The 15,918-nt window shown below is 41.9% G+C and overlaps 1 protein-coding gene across 6 annotated transcripts in view; it reads right to left on the reverse strand.

The window, feature by feature from the left end:
* Positions 1-15,918, reverse strand: part of ryr1b (ryanodine receptor 1b (skeletal)) — a 66,158-nt gene that overhangs the window by 35,770 nt on the left and 14,470 nt on the right. For all 6 annotated transcript variants that reach the window (XM_084351835.1, XM_084351832.1, XM_084351831.1 and 3 more), the window contains exons 4-37: positions 13,129-13,203; positions 12,898-12,976; positions 12,546-12,658; positions 12,333-12,432; positions 11,988-12,084; positions 11,821-11,895; positions 11,223-11,379; positions 10,927-11,091; positions 10,557-10,678; positions 10,204-10,390; positions 9,684-9,819; positions 9,486-9,581; positions 9,090-9,208; positions 8,684-8,817; positions 8,351-8,592; positions 8,074-8,266; positions 7,060-7,276; positions 6,858-6,962; positions 6,646-6,749; positions 6,464-6,547; positions 6,220-6,379; positions 5,890-6,037; positions 5,567-5,772; positions 5,240-5,414; positions 4,926-5,134; positions 4,492-4,838; positions 3,872-4,007; positions 3,480-3,640; positions 2,594-2,756; positions 2,380-2,466; positions 1,847-2,073; positions 1,149-1,593; positions 494-1,057; positions 163-363 (exon numbers count right to left, since the gene is read on the reverse strand). In XM_084351835.1, the coding sequence (XP_084207961.1) occupies positions 163-363; positions 494-1,057; positions 1,149-1,593; positions 1,847-2,073; positions 2,380-2,466; positions 2,594-2,756; positions 3,480-3,640; positions 3,872-4,007; positions 4,492-4,838; positions 4,926-5,134; positions 5,240-5,414; positions 5,567-5,772; positions 5,890-6,037; positions 6,220-6,379; positions 6,464-6,547; positions 6,646-6,749; positions 6,858-6,962; positions 7,060-7,276; positions 8,074-8,266; positions 8,351-8,592; positions 8,684-8,817; positions 9,090-9,208; positions 9,486-9,581; positions 9,684-9,819; positions 10,204-10,390; positions 10,557-10,678; positions 10,927-11,091; positions 11,223-11,379; positions 11,821-11,895; positions 11,988-12,084; positions 12,333-12,432; positions 12,546-12,658; positions 12,898-12,976; positions 13,129-13,203 (5,829 nt within the window). The remainder of the gene's footprint in view (positions 1-162; positions 364-493; positions 1,058-1,148; positions 1,594-1,846; positions 2,074-2,379; positions 2,467-2,593; positions 2,757-3,479; positions 3,641-3,871; positions 4,008-4,491; positions 4,839-4,925; positions 5,135-5,239; positions 5,415-5,566; positions 5,773-5,889; positions 6,038-6,219; positions 6,380-6,463; positions 6,548-6,645; positions 6,750-6,857; positions 6,963-7,059; positions 7,277-8,073; positions 8,267-8,350; positions 8,593-8,683; positions 8,818-9,089; positions 9,209-9,485; positions 9,582-9,683; positions 9,820-10,203; positions 10,391-10,556; positions 10,679-10,926; positions 11,092-11,222; positions 11,380-11,820; positions 11,896-11,987; positions 12,085-12,332; positions 12,433-12,545; positions 12,659-12,897; positions 12,977-13,128; positions 13,204-15,918) is intronic.

The raw sequence follows: 15,918 nt of genomic DNA on the forward strand, positions 1-15,918 counted from the left end.
TACAATGTGTGTTCCTTTGCTGTTCTTGTGTTCTCCATGTTCCATATGACATAACATCTGTTGCTTTGCCTCTAAGTTTCAGTTCACACATTCAGAAGTAATGACTCGTTGGAGGAATATTATCAAAATCCAATTTTAATCGAAACCATTATTAATCAGTACCTGGTCCTGTGGTGGTGAACGGAACTCGCGTGTCCTTCGTGCAGTCTCGGCAGCTGACATGGTGAAGGCTCTCATTAACAGGTTGTAACGGACACGCTGGTTGCTCTGAATATTGTGGACAAACTGGTCTGAATAGGCCACAATGGCTTCAACTCTGTGTCGCAGCTCGCAGTCACAGAAGTACTGCAGAAGTGTGCACATCTGAGAGAAGTAGATAAGATTGGATTGAGAGTTTGAGATGTATTATTACAGATTACAGATACAGTATATAAGTATATGAATACTGTGCAGATGCCTACATCTACAGCATGAGCAGCTGACAATAACTCACCTGCAGTTTGACAGACTCTGGTAGCTTCATCTGTAGTAATCCCTCTTCTGGACCCTCCTCCTCATCTTTCACTTCTGCCTCCACTGCCTCTGCCTCCTTCTCCTCCTCTGCCTTCTCTCCATCCACTTTTCCTACTTTGGTCTCTCCCTCTTCCTGCTTTTCCTCCTCTTCCCCCTCCTCCTTAGGCTCAGCTTCTTCCTCCTTCTCCTCTTTTTCTAGCTTTTTCAGCTCCTCCTCCTCCTCCTCGTCACCGACCCCTTCATCCTCAAGCTCGGACTCCTCTTCCTCCTTTGCTTCCTCACTTTCTCCTTCAGCAGCTCCACCCTCCTCAGCTTTCTCTTTCTCTTCCTCTTCTTCCTTTCCGCTGAAAACATTTGGATCTATCATCTTGAGGATGTGCTTGGAGTCCTCATCATTAAAAATGCCAAGAATAAGCAGCGTACTGATGAGTTTCAGGATTGGAACAAAGTGGAACTCCACACTGCCTCCTACTGGATCCCGCATAGCCTGGCTACCATCCAGCACAGCCTCTGTTAACATGCTAATCGCCCTGGTCTTCAGCTCCTGAGGAGAGAAATTGATTAATGATAAAAATAAGCAAAAGGATACTAAAATGTCAGGGAATTTCCAATTCAACTTGTCTCTTGTCTCTTACCTGCAGGGGGAAAACAGGACTAAGGGTGTATAAGTCAGGGTCTGTGCCAACAAAGTTGATGGATGAGAAATGCAGCTTGGGCCGTAAGCAGGTGGTGAGGCCAACGCCGGGGAGAGAATGTGCCTTGATTTCATCTGGATAGAGATGGATGCTAAGAGTCTCCTCAGTCATGGGGACGATAAACTCCCGGTTGGTGCCCAGACGTGCCCGTTTGGCAGATTCCAGGTGAATGCTGATGAGCAGGTCGTAGTAGCCGCTGCGGAGAGGTCCAGGAAGGTAGGTGTTCTCGATGGCGTAGAAAAGCTGGGATTCATCCACATGGCTGCACAGGGCATGAGCCACACGGTTATTGCCAAGTGCACACACAGCACAGTAGAGCATGAGTGTGTGGTAGTGGAATTTCATCAGATCCAGGCGCTCCGACAGCTCCAAGACATCAATACACCTGGGAAACAAAAAGAGACTCGAAGATCAAAACTAATCAGCTAACACAGGTGACCAATTATCATAATCATGAAAAAATGCATTATGTTGTAGTGATGGATCTTCCCACATTTTGCAAAGCAAATTCCTAACTTTAATCGTATTTTAGTTTCTGCTGCTAGTGCGCACATTTTTCACCAAACTAAATCACTTGCAATGCACCATAGGAAATGCTGGTAACTTGCAGTCTGCCTGCTGTGGCTACTGCCTCTGACCTGTTCTCCTCTGGGATGTGCAGAGCCATCATGGTGAGAGGTTCAGTACACTCCAGCATCCAGCCCAACCGCTCACTCACTTTTCCCACCTCCGGGTTGAGGAAGTGATTGGGCATACGACTCCAGATAACTGGGGTCAGCATCTGTACATCCAGCCTGGGAGGGCACTGAGGGACTGGGTTCATGCGCTCACTGCGGAACATGGCTGCCGAGATGGGCATGATGTTCTGAGAGGGAGAAGAGGTAAAGAAAATAACAAAAGGATAAAAAACAAGACAACAAGAAGACATTTAAAGGTGCTGATACCACAATAATACACCAGACGTACTTGTGATGTGTGAGATATTTGTCACTGTTTAGTCTCTGCTCAACAGAGACTACAGTCAGCAGTGTGGTTCTTAGACTTTATTGATGAACCACATGACACACATTTCCAATGAATAAAAGTTGTTGGAGAATCTCAATCAGAAAGGAAACAATTACTTCCAGAGAAAAATGTTTACTGTAGTATGTGCGCAAAGGTAGCTTCTGACCTTGAGTTTGCCCAGCTCCAGTTGCACCATGTTCTGATTGGAGGGTTGAACAAAGACAGCAGGAAACAGCTTGGTGTTGGGCTCCACCTGAAAGGAACACCTCAGATTTTACAGCTCTGCAGTGTTACATAACTCATCTAGACACATCTGAGGTTGAGTCTAAAAAATACTGATACAAATACACACACAACCTATAATGTGTAACTTTTCTTACCTGGTAGAAGGTGTTAATCTCCTTTCCATTTGCTGTAAAAGTCATGAGACCTGTTGCCAAGTCGACCAAGCAGCCAACCACCATGTCCTCCTGGCTGAAGCGGGTCTGCTGATTGCTGACTAGGTCACCTCCCCACACCATGTAACAGTTACTATGTTTCATACTGCAGAAAAATAGCAAATGCACTGCAATGTTATAACTCATCTTTTTCATATTGCAGTAGAAACACTATACAGTTGATCCAAAGTGCCTTACAGCACAGAGAGAAATTAACAAAACAAATGCTGCTAGATGTCTAAATTTCCTGCAACTGGATGTCTAAATTTCCCTCGGGATAAATAAAGTATCGATCTATCTATCTCTATCTAAATGGGAAGAAAATGGAAAATAACACACACACAGTGAGGCAGTTCTTACTAAGTTAACTTTCTCTGATTAAGGATTTGATGTCCTGAGGGTAGTTTTTGTGTCCGTTTTAAATAGCTATTTACCTTTAAAGCTTAGTAAATCATTTAAATGGGGAAACAAATGGGACCAAGTATTGAACCTTGGGGGATACCACAGAAAATAAAAAAAAGTATAAAGTTCCTTTTTGCTTTACTACCACTATTACTTAGTTAAGGGATTACATTAGATACCCTCTCATTTTCATGACAACTCCCATCGAGGTGCCATTAACACCATAAATTAGAATTACAACCATGTATTTTGGCATTTTTTTACTGCTATTTGTCCTTAATCCCTCCAGTGTGTGAATGAAACGGCTAGCCTATGTCACATAACTTTTAAAACAAGATTCAATAAATAATAAATACATAGTCTTACCATTTAAAAGTACAGGCATTGCTCTTCTGAATAAAATACCATTGAAATGTGGAAGACTAACCTGTCATGTATGTTGCCTTTGTCATCTCCCACAGTAACAGTGACACAGCGCACTTTGGTGAGGTCAAAGCTTGGATCGTACTGGTGGTAGTCAGGAGTGACCCAGCCAATCCACACACCAGAGGGCTCCTGCCCAGCAAAGATCCTCAAAGAATAATAATACTGAAAATAAAAAGAGAAAATGAGACATCTGAGTGAGATATCTAGAAGCAGTAATACTGGATTATAAACAGATACTCTAATAGCTTCAGTAGTATGCTGCAACATGATATACAGTCAAATCCTCATGAGCAGGCTCAGCAAATCATGCCAGCCTGATCCATGGACTTTGCACTAACTGGAGGGATAATTTTGACATCTAAGTTTTGCATTAGCAGAGGATGAATAGCTCACAGTGGTGGTATTCGTGATGATCTCAGGGTCATCTCTGTCATCAGGAACAACATCTTCCACCAAACGGGGCACCGTTGGAGGGGCAGGAGGAGGAGCGAGAGGTGTCATTGCAGCCTTCTTGGCCTTGGAGAAGAATCTGTTTTGCACAGAAGATAACATACATTTGAAGTCTATTTTTTAAAACTGGACATTTAAATCTTTAAGCTGAATTTGATTTGATTCAGGTCATTTTTGAATTACTTAACAAAAACCATAATGTAACATCAGTCAACTGCAAGTAGCACAGACACTAGGACATTTTCTTTATATCAACAAAAAAAAAACAAAGGGGCAAAAGAGGATAAGTTGCTAAGTTGAGTCTTGCTGTTGCTGGATGGAAGAGATGATGCTGTTTAAAACGCAATTTGTAATTCGACAGCAAGTTTTAAACTGTCACTCCCTGCAGGCTGAAAAGTAATCACAACTGAAGCAAATTGAGCAACTCCACAGAGTCTCAATTAGTGTGGATGCTCTTCCCTGACCCATGTTTTGTTTTACAGAGAGCATGGATGACTTCTTTACATCATAATCTGCACTTTTAAATCTAGGCGGCTTTTTCCTCCACAAACTGCAACACTTACCCTAGTTTCTTTCCCTTTTCTGACATTGTGTCCTTCTCATTTTCCACAGAGATATCCTTAGCTACAGATGGTTCCTTCTTGTCCTCCTCCTGCTCCTTGCGGCTGGCAGACTTTTTCAAAACTTCAAACTCTGAGTCAGGCTCTACCACTACCACTTCCTCCTCGGGTATGGTGAGGGCACGGGTGAGAGGGGTGGTGCCTGCTGGGATCTTGAAAGTCTCATGGAACTGGACGGGCATGCTCAGTCTGAGGAACAGCATATCAGTATTGGCGTTCTGCGAGCCAAAGGTCTTATGGTTCAGCTTCAGACAGGGGGCACTGTCCACAGTCCCATCCACACGTGATACCTGGGATACAACATGTTTAAGGATAAATAAATTATCTAGTTTCAAAGTTCTCTCTTCATTAAACATTTAGTGTCACTACGGTGTTACCTCAATTTGATTGTGCTCAGGTGGTACAGGCACAAACTGGGGCAAACTTTTACTGAACCACATGGTAATGTCTCGCTTCATATTGATGGCAAAAGGTTCAAATCCTTCCTGCAGGCCACAGATGGCAAAGTAGCGCAGGCTGCTGACGTTCTGACCAAGATTAATCCTTCCAACCTGAGACAGGCCCAGAGCACACACTGGGATAAAACCTGAGGGATAAAAAAAACAGTAAAGTAATACATATTTTGTATTCCCTTATGTTACCGCAACTAATGCAAATCAATCAATAAGGTAAAATGAACATTAACTCTTACCTTCCCCAATTTCAATGTCTTTGAAAGCCATCTCCGAGCCTGAGTCACTGATCAACATTTCTCCGTTGAGTGTGAACATGATGTTCATCTCAGTCAGATCAATCATACAACCAACTACATCACCAGACTGCCACTGGCGACCGAAGGGTTCATTGCCAATATGCCATCTTTGAGCCTGGAGAGGGTTAAATCAATAATAATCAATAAGAATAAAATATACAGAGCTTATTACCTACTTTGACAGTGATAAACATTTGCCCAATCAAAGCTTTATCAAATTGGACTGACACTGGTTTAACTAAGGTGAACCTAAAGATGCGGACTGACCTTGTTGCCATTAAAGACGTAGGCTAATTCATCTGCTCCCAGTTCAGTGTCAGAGCGGACACAGGGACGTGCCCAGCCCACTCTCATCTCCCCCGTGGTAACTGCCTCAAACTCAAAGTACCACTTCCCTTGGGTGACAACGTACGACTTCTCTGCCCTGAAGATTCGTACCTTGTCCCCGCGAATGTTCTCGAGGCCATGGCCAGCTGCAGGGAAAGAAGGAAAAGACTGCAGATAAGATTAAGAAGGTTGGAGGTATTAAATCATTTTGAATTTGCCTGATATTCTACATTCAATTGTCATCATGAGGTAAGCTGACTTACTGCTCTCCTGATCTGGAGGCTCAATGTTGTAGCCATAGCCAATGAGGGTGCGGACAGCGTTGTTAACACTGTCTCGGTTTGTTTTCTTAGTTCTCTCGTCCAGCAGGTTATAAGGTACCAGACGAGGGTTTCGCTTGTTTAAGATGTCCTGAGAAGCATGACAGAACACAAATTGATATATAATTTCAGAAGACAATATACAAAACTTTTTTTTTTTTTTAAACAGTAGAATGGCAGCATGGCTTAGGGTCAACTACATTTGACCAGAGGACTTACATAATAAAAGTAACTAAATAAAGGATTTATTAAGGGTTTAAAAAGGATGCTTACCTGCACAATACTGTAGGTCCATCCTTGCCTTACCCGGTCCCTTGCCCAAACATTATGCCCATTTTCTGCCAGTTTTTCTACAAGCTGGTTCTGGTTTGGTGTCAGTTTAACATGGTTGAGGTCAAGGGGGGCAGGCTTGTATCCATTGGTCATCACATAGCTAGAGGCAGACAAATTTATATTCAGACATAAAGATAGTGTAGAGAGTTAGCTTATACAGACAGAAATATCTTTGCTGTCATACGTCTTGGGCAGCTTGATCTTCTTGAGATTCTCCTCTGCTTTCTCATCACCCATACCAACGTGGCAACCGAGAGCCAGGAGAGTCCTGTGGGATAATGAAAGGACACAGGCATCAACAATTGTGTTCCAGGGACATGAAACTCCTCCTTTGACCTTCACATCTCTCAAATCTCGGTAACTCACTTCAGAGTCTCTCCAGACATCTGCAGGTTGTAGTTCCTCTCTGGTTCAGGGAGACTCTGGAAGTCTACCAGACAAGGATGGAGTTTCTTGTTGTCATCCCTGAACTGTGGAGGAAGACAATGGTAGGTTACTCACCAATTAATATCATCTAAATCTGAGGTTGTCAAATCAATATTCCCATGCTGTTGCTTCTGTATCTTTTCCATACTCACAGTCCCATAGGTCCAGCCCTGCTCAATACGGGTGACAGCCCAGAGCTCGTGAATGTTCTCTGCCAGCTTCTCTCGGATGCGCTCCAAGTGGGGCGGCAAAACAATCTATACAGAAAGGAAAGACAGCAAACAGAAAGAAACAATATGCAACAGATCTTCTAATGACTGGATCAAAGTTTGGTTTCAGGTTTTGGGCTTTCACCTGAATAGTGTCCACAGGGCAAGGGGTGAACGAGGTGTGTGTGAGGGACTGGGTGGGACCAAGCAGATTGCGCACACCACTGAAGTCATGCTTGTACTCCTTGATGGGCTCAATACGCATCCTCTCCCTCGGCAGCAGAGCCTCGTAGCACGGGGCATAGCCAGGCGGGGGCATGAACTTGAAGTCTCCATGACGGCCGCCAAGGAGGAACCGTGCCCTGAGGTGACAGGAAGAGAATAAATCCAAGTCTTTATCTATTCGCCAAAGACATGTTTATATACTACTTGAGTCCTTTGTGGCAACACTGCCTTGATGTTTATAAGACTCATAGTAAAGAAAACATTGATTTAATTTCTGTGCCAGTTCCTGAGGCTGTGTTTCCCTCCCTGCACCACTAGCCCCATCTCAGCACTGTGAGGGATCATTACACGCAGCAGCTATAAAATCCTTTTGGGGGACAGAACATAGTAAGTATTAGAGAGACTATGTGGGAGATAATTGTAAGGATTGTAAGTCGTGCAAAATACAGGACTGTTTGAAACTTAATCAATCATTTGAAATATTCTACCAGTTGTTAATTATTTCTTTCGCTTCTTTCGATAGTCATGTTGTATTACTATTCACTAATCACTACTCAAAAATAGTTAGGATATTGGGATATGGGTGCATATATGCATGTGCATGGATATTTATACAAAATAAAAAATCAGATATATCACAGAATAAACAATCAAGTCAAACACTAAAATATCCCTAACTAATTTTTAGTAGTGTATGTATTCCTACATTGTTAGAGCATAAATTGGTATCAACTGACATCATTTTGAAAGCCAGCAACCTCCTAAGAAACTGTTAAATCCCTCTGCAAGCCTCTGCACTTGCATAATTGTACTGCATTAATATTTGTTCCATTTATTTACTGTTAAATAATGAAATGAACATGCACAATGATACATTAAAAGAAAATGAAAAAAATAAGTGAACATGGGACAGCACTTTATATTTTATACTTACTTGACTCCAGCAGAGAAGCTGATGACAGGGAAAAAAAGGCCGTCCACATTGAAGTTTTCAAACATGCCCTGAACTGGGTGGCCGTTGATACGGAAGGAGATACTGGGCACGCTCAGATCCAGACAGCAACTGACGACGTCATCTGCAGCCAGGGTGTGGGCACTGGGCGAGGCAACCTGGCGGGGTACGGTACCTGAACGGCAGAGCAGGGTGTGTGGAAGTCATATAACAATGCATACATCACCATGGAAAATAGTATATTAAATAGTCACCATACCTGACCACAGATCCAGTCCATCAAAGCCATAGGAGTAGAGGTCATCTCCCACACCATTGCCTCCCCAGCCTTCTCCTCCTCCAGGGTAGGGGCTGTAGCCCTCGGTCATAGCCCATCCCACACGCAGGTGGGTAGCCTGCGCCGTCACGAAGGGTTCTACATAATCCACCATCATCTCATAGTACCACTTCTTATACTGTGTGGACCCCTCGCATGTACCCAGGAAGATGTTGGGTCTTACGCTGAGTAAAGTAAGAGAAAAGAAAGTTAAAAAACAGAAAAGACCCTGATAACCAACAGTCTGTAGCAACAACTTAACAGCAACTCACGTACCTGGTGACATAATTTACAATGTTGGTCTGCAGCAAGAGATCGCGACCAGGCAGTAGGTTTTCAGTGATGAGGTTCTGGTTGGACCTCACAGCTACACCATTACACACACAAAGAGAGCGCAAGACATCCAGGACCTAGAGGCAAACAATACTATCAGCTCTTTGTCTAAATGTGGCAGAGCGGGGCAGACAATTCACACATTCATCCACTAACTACAATTTCTATTAGAATTACAAAACCAAGAAATGTTTTTTACGAGCCAAATGTGATTTCAGGATGCAATAACATTTCAAATCACCGCCTACAATAGTGTCTCGTAAAGTAACCCTGCCAGCTGGAGTCAATCAATTTGCAGCTGGCTAATGTTACTCATCCACCAGTTTCCTGGCAGTGAGAAAAGACAAACCTTGTGATTCCTTCCATGCTTGTCCAGGAGAGAGATGATGGATTTAATGTGGTTCTCCTGGATGATGTTCAGGACCTCAGGGCTTTCAATTAGCACACAGTACAGCACCTCAAGAATACCTAAATGTATAGAAAAATATGATAAAATCTAAGCATTTTCAGAAGAGACACTGCACCCATAAGATTTAAGAACTAAATTAAGACATATCAGTAACAATCAAAATCAAAAGAAATCAAATGGCTTAAACACAACTACATAAAACACCTTTTTTAATCAAAGTGCAAAAGAGTTAAACCATTATCTAATCGGAGGAGATTTCTATTCAAATCAGAGCCAACTAAAGAACAACTCTACTGTGCATGATGTATCAGTGAGTAAGTGAGAAGAATTTGATACCTGAAGAAGCCTCCAGGCGGTCCAACTTGCTGACCAGCCAGTCCAGGTTGTCACAGAACAAAGCGCAATTAGAGCGATTCCCCCTGATTAGAGAAGCTGTTCAGTGGAGACACAGAGAGATAAATAATGTTACTTTATTCAGTTCAGACAACATTTAATATGTACTTTGTCTTTTCATAGCATATGTGATTCTTCTACCCAGCAGCTCATAGAGGAGGTTGACAATCTCCTTCCACGACTCTGCAGCTTCTTCCCCGGCAAATTCAGAAAAGTGGGCAGCAGTGTTGTACACGTTCAGGCGGTCGATACACTCCAGCACAATAGTGATCATTCCCTAAGAAAGAAAACAGAAGTATAAGGGTGGATGCACACATCATTATTATGTTGTTTAAAACGAGCTGAAACAAGCTGAAACAAGCACCTTGTGGTAACTCATATTCCATCACAGTACAAGAAAGACACAATTAATTTTAAGGTTAAGACTTGGGATTTAGTTGAGGTTTGAGTTACTGGTTAAGGTTTGTGCTTCGGTATGTAGGTTATGGTACTGTGGTGGAGGTTCAAGTAAGCCTACAGGGAATAAATGTAAGCTATGTCCTCACAAAGTAGTAACAAAGTTTATGTTTTGTACGTGTGCGTGATGTTACAGAAACAAAATCAAAATCATATATGGATAGTCTGAGGGTGGGTGAGGCTGTGCAGGCAGCATGCAGGTCACCTCCTCTTGGAAGAGGTTCTGCCGGTTGCGGAGGGAGCGAAGTTTGGTCTGCTTCTCCTCATGCTCCAGTTCCTCCTCGGGAGGACGGAAGTAGAAAATGAGATCCTGAAGAGAGAGGATGACCCCCTCCAGAGGAAGTGACACAGCCCCTGGTGACTTGTTCTTCCCACTCAGGGAGTCCAAACCCCTGGAAAAACACAAACAAATTGGCAAAGAATGTCATATCTTTTAAACATTTTGTCTTCCTAGTTTTTACAGTTCAGATCAAATAGGGCCACATTACAACACTGTTCATCACTACATCATGACACAAAGAGGAATCCCCCACCACATTTGAAAATGCATTTACTTACTTGATGAACTGCCTGAAGAGGCCCATAGTGCTATAAATCATACGAGCAGCCTGAGACTCTTCAGTCTGGGAACGGGACACAGTTAGGGCATCGTCCATATGACCCTCCTGGTGCAGAATGACCTGGGGATACGAACAACATCATTTTACTGCAGATGATATCCCTTTGTTCTGTTGGCTGGTCATGTAACAGCTACACAAGTAAGATTATCTTGTGCTTAAGATACTGGGAAAGCCATGCTCTATCTAAAGTAGCCCAAAGACATAAACATTTTTATTATTGTATGATTAAAAATGTGAGACTCAACTCAGCTTTTACTGCTATAATAAGACAGTGTTTGTGCTATTTGATCCCCCAGGTAGAACCTAACCTTTCTCTTCATCATTCCCAAACGAGCAGCTTTGGCATCCAGGGAGGCATATGTGAGCCACAGGCCTGTGGACACATGCTGGACGAAGCACATGGACTCTCCATACTTTATCTCTGGAATGCCCATCCCCTCAACATCACGCTTCTGAGCCACATCCACCTTCTCCTGCTCAGGGGAATCCAGGAGGAAAAATGGGTGGGAGAAAATCACACAGCGGTCAATGAGAGAAGAAATCATAGCACAATAACAGAAACCAAAGGCAAGAGTCCAGAGAAACTCAAAATGTTCATTCTGACCTTTGAAACACGGAAGCAGAAAGCAGATAATTTGGTGTTGGCCCTTTCTGGATCGACCACCAACAGACCCTTCTCTTCATCCAGACACAGGTACCGGCCTGTGGTGATGTGGCGAATACGGAACGACTGCCCCCACTTCATGTGGCTACCACTCCAGCTGCAGGCAGAAATCAGAAGAAAAACAACAGATTTTAAAAAAGCTGATTAATTAATTACCACTCATCATAACTATCAGTTCCTGGTGTTTGCGGTTGAAATCGTTCAGGCAATTCTTTTACTAGTTTATAGACAATGTGTCAACAAGTAACAAAACAGACACTTTGTTAACATGCAACAAGAACAAACAGACTTTTGTTGAATGCCATCCTCTTCTCCCTTTCCCCATAAGTTTCCTATTTTAACGGCCCACTAATTTCTTATTAAATAAAGGCAATTGATGCTTAAAATCATAACATAAGAAGTTCAAATGCAAGGTATGACAACAGGAAAGAAAATGTCCAATACTTAGGACTTATCACTCACAAAAAACATTATAAATAAACAAAAATCAGCCAACAAGCATATCTGGCACAAATTTAAAATTAGAGGGGACAATCACCTGATTCGGAGAGGCTCCAGCCTCCACAGGGACCGAGCCTGACTGCATACAGCACCACCTTCATAGTGAGCCATTCTGTAACAGAGTCAGGGCAGAGACACAAACGGTCATATTGAATCAGGTTAAGAGGGTATTTTGCTGCTCAGACCTGCTCTGCTTCCTCTTACCTGCGCTTTTCCTCTCCTTCCTCTGGTGTAGCAATGGCCAGACACTCGTCCATGTGGCCATGGAACAGCCTGAGAACATGACCTCCTGTCAGGAACCCTGAGAGGAGGAATACACACCACAGTATGTTGTGATGCAATCTGTGAGTACATTTCTCTTTATGTACAGTATATGGTAACTGCAGGGTACATGATTTCTGACAGCACCCAGTCTGCTCACAGTTGATATTTTGAAATACAACTATAAAACATGCAGATCATCTATGTATATCAATGTGTGTTTATATGAATTTTCAGTTTGAAAGCTTTCCAGGGCTGCACAGGAAAAAGTGTAAGGTAAGGTTGTACCCTCAGCTAGTTCACATCCTGACATGATCGGGTTCATGTTCCACAGTGTCTGCATGAAGGAGGCGTCCACCATCAGATCTCCACTGGCGTAGGACAGGTGCTGAGGACGGAGGACAAGAACAGGATGAAAAAAGATCAAGTTGAGCACAGCATTTACATGTCTAAATCATCCACTGTGTAACAGCAAAGTGTTTTGAGTATAAAGAGTCTTACCAGGTATCTCTCAGAGGACACGCTGACAAGGATGAGGTCGTCACCCACCCTGACCTTTTCACCTTCTGACCTTTGCTTTGAGGCTGGATGAATGGTCCACCAACACGCCTCACCTGCAAGAAGAACAACAAACAACTACCTAAAATTTCCCAACGGAGACTGACTGATGTTCACTCAATAACAAAAGCCTTGCCTGTCCACCTACAACATACTGCTCCCTCACAATAACCGTCATCTCAACAATGTTTCTATTTCTCAACTTAGCAAAACGCAAAGAATGCATAACACGAAGAAAGAAAAAAAAACATTCAACCATACTACTAAGGGATAACAAGTTTCAGTAATCAGTTACCTGTTGAATCTTCTTGTAAGCCCACGTCAAAGGCCAGCTTGTCCGTGAGTGACCGCGATGTAGTCAAACAGCTCAGGTACTGGGGAAAAAAGTTTTTTAAATCAGGACAGAGTTTTTTTAAAATGCAGATACAAATTTGGATGTAGATTACAGTAAACAAACTGGAATTAGACCATCCTTTGTTCAAATAGTTTATTCCTTTCCTTAAACCAACTCTGGATGCAGTCTTACCATGCCTGAGTGGTTGTGTCTCAGAAGGATGGCATGACCGTACAGTAATGTACGATGACCTCCACCTTGGGACGACTGGAGGAAGAGAAGATAGAGCGATATTTAAAAGAACAGCCTAACAAAACTTCAATTACACCTTGATCAGACCAGAAGGAAATGGAAATATTTTAGGTCTGGAGGTCACAGGAACAAAACTGTCAATAACTGTAAATGAATGTATCACAACACATTAACATCAGTTTCAACTGACACTTTTTTGTTTGTTGCGACTGTATTTTGTAATTCGATGTTGTATAGCACTGTATGTTGAATATAAAACTGCTGTATGTTATTTATATTAACAATACAGTACATTTCCATATGATTTGTAAGCATAGGCTGTCCATGTCCAGGTATATCCTTTGGGAACCAATAAAACTCTTTTCGTTAAATTTTAGAGAAAAGATACAGAAAAAATAATGATGGGACAGATGAGATGAAGTGAATGTTAACAATTGTGCCAAGTTGAGTGTGTACTGAAAGTTTATCATCGTATTTTTAAGAAGAAGAAAAAAGAACAACCCTGAAAAGAATACTTTAGTAAGTCATTTGTAGACAAAAAATAAGTCATTTGGGGACAGCTCCACATCACTGATAAACGGCTTTTTCCAAAAAACAAATACTGTACAGAAAATGTTGGGGTTAATTTTTATACGTACAAATACAACATAAAAAACAAGAACCACATAAGCAATAAAGCGGCATAGAGATAGTACTGTAACTAGGACTAAACTATGTTATGAATCATTATTCTCAGACAAGGTATCACAACGATGTCACTAACAAAGTTTGATACAGTGCAAAATAAGTAAAAATAAAAAAGTTGAGATTTTATCTTACACAACGGCAAACATAACATTAATCCATCCTACCTTTTCTCAACATCCAGCAAGGATGCAACAAGAAAACACAATTACTGCAACAGTTATAGATAAATCAGCCAGGTCGAGCCAGCAGAAAGATAATGTCAAGCCTTTATGTAGGGTTAAGCACCTATAATCCACTAGGATGATTCAGGGGCAGGTAAGTCAAGTGGTAACGCTATACCATTAACCCTGATCGGCATTAGCACTAGGCTTTGTTACGACAGGTGGTGGTGATGTGTGGGTATGTGTGTGTGTGCGTGCGTGCATGCGTGTGTGTGTTTTAAGAGGGAGATAGGCCTGTCCAGAGCTCTGGGGGTGTCTCGTTTCCTCATCCACAGAGGCGGGTGGAACCCTCCACTGGGCCGCGTGCCATGCTATTCTCATCCTCCTGCTAACTATCAGAAAGGCCTAGCTCATCCACTTCCTCCAACTCCTGTGAGGTCAAGAGCTGTCCAAACTGGCCACGATAATGCAACTAAGGAAATTCTGCAAATAGAGAGGCTTTCCTAAAGCAGAAGATCCATTAGCTTCAGTGAACCAAGGTTTCTTTCATCTGTTTTTCACTATAGCTGAAAAATTGGGTTGTTGTGTTCTCATTCTAAGTCTCTATCATTGTACGTGCTAGCCATTTGGATAGCATAGCTGGAACTAAGATTCATGGGAGGTTTAGTCAAAATACTTGTTGTTTCATCTTGGTTTGACAACAAGGTACTACATGAGTATGATATTAAATTCTACACACTGATACACCTACTTTTCCTCCACTTTTTAAGTTTCCGATATCCAACAAATCTCAAAGAGGGTTTTATCGGAAATGTAAGTTACACTACAAACACAATACGTCTTTCGACTGTCTCATATTCTGGATATTTGAGGATGATGTATGTTGGTAATTTCATAATATGTTGATGAGTTCTCATTATATGATTGTTGAATGTTGACCCTACAAAAGCTTGCTCATTGAGTCAAAGGGACTTCAATTAAATCCTAGATTGCTAGACGTCTGCAAAAATATCATGACGATGTGACATCACCTATGTTTTTTCTAGTTAGCCAGTGGAAAAGAAAAATATACTACCAAACAACAACATGTTAGCTATATGACACTTTTAAACATTATGTTGATTTTAAAGTCTTTAAGGTCAGCCAAGTTAGACGAGACTTGTCTAATTACATTCAGTTTTTGCAGAAGTAAGAAAACACGTTCTGTATAAAAAGGGCGACAGAAATTTGCTTGACATTGACAAAGACTAACAAAGAGCAATGTGCTGAAACAAAAGGAACAACATTAAGCAGGGTAAGGTCATATTTATCATGATGGTATAAGGATGAACGGTGAAGCTGGTGATATTTCTGCATGAAAAGCAAATGAATGATGCATTGTGACACCTTGCTAGATTTGCCTGCTATTGTAAAAATGAGTTGTAACAAATGCAGTTGTCTTATCACAAAAAAAACAGAAGTACACTAAATATTGTTTACCACAGCCTAAATAAAGCTTACTTATTTTAACAGTAACTATGTATTTTTCAGAGGATAAGGAACAACTCAGCAAAAAAAGGGATCATTTAAAGACATACTCATAAAAATAATGATAGGTGTACAGAGTGATCACCACCTTTGGGGTGAGGGTTAAACAGATATGAAATGTGTGAATGATACAGCACTATTTCATTCAATAGGACATCCAGTGGGCAACAGGACAAGAACGAGGACAGCTGCCAGGTTGGTTTGGACACACGTTACAGGAAAAAAGACATGTTAACAGACATACCCATTTATCCAAATCGACTGCCTGCTTGGCAGATAGCAAGAAGGGAAGGGGAGGGCATGTCAGATAACAGGTAAATAAAATCATACTAAAATAAAAGCAAAGAATAACTCC

The sequence above is a fragment of the Pagrus pagrus genome (genome assembly GCF_965226575.1).
Source record: "Pagrus pagrus genome assembly, chromosome: 4".
Lineage (NCBI taxonomy): Eukaryota > Metazoa > Chordata > Actinopteri > Spariformes > Sparidae > Pagrus > Pagrus pagrus.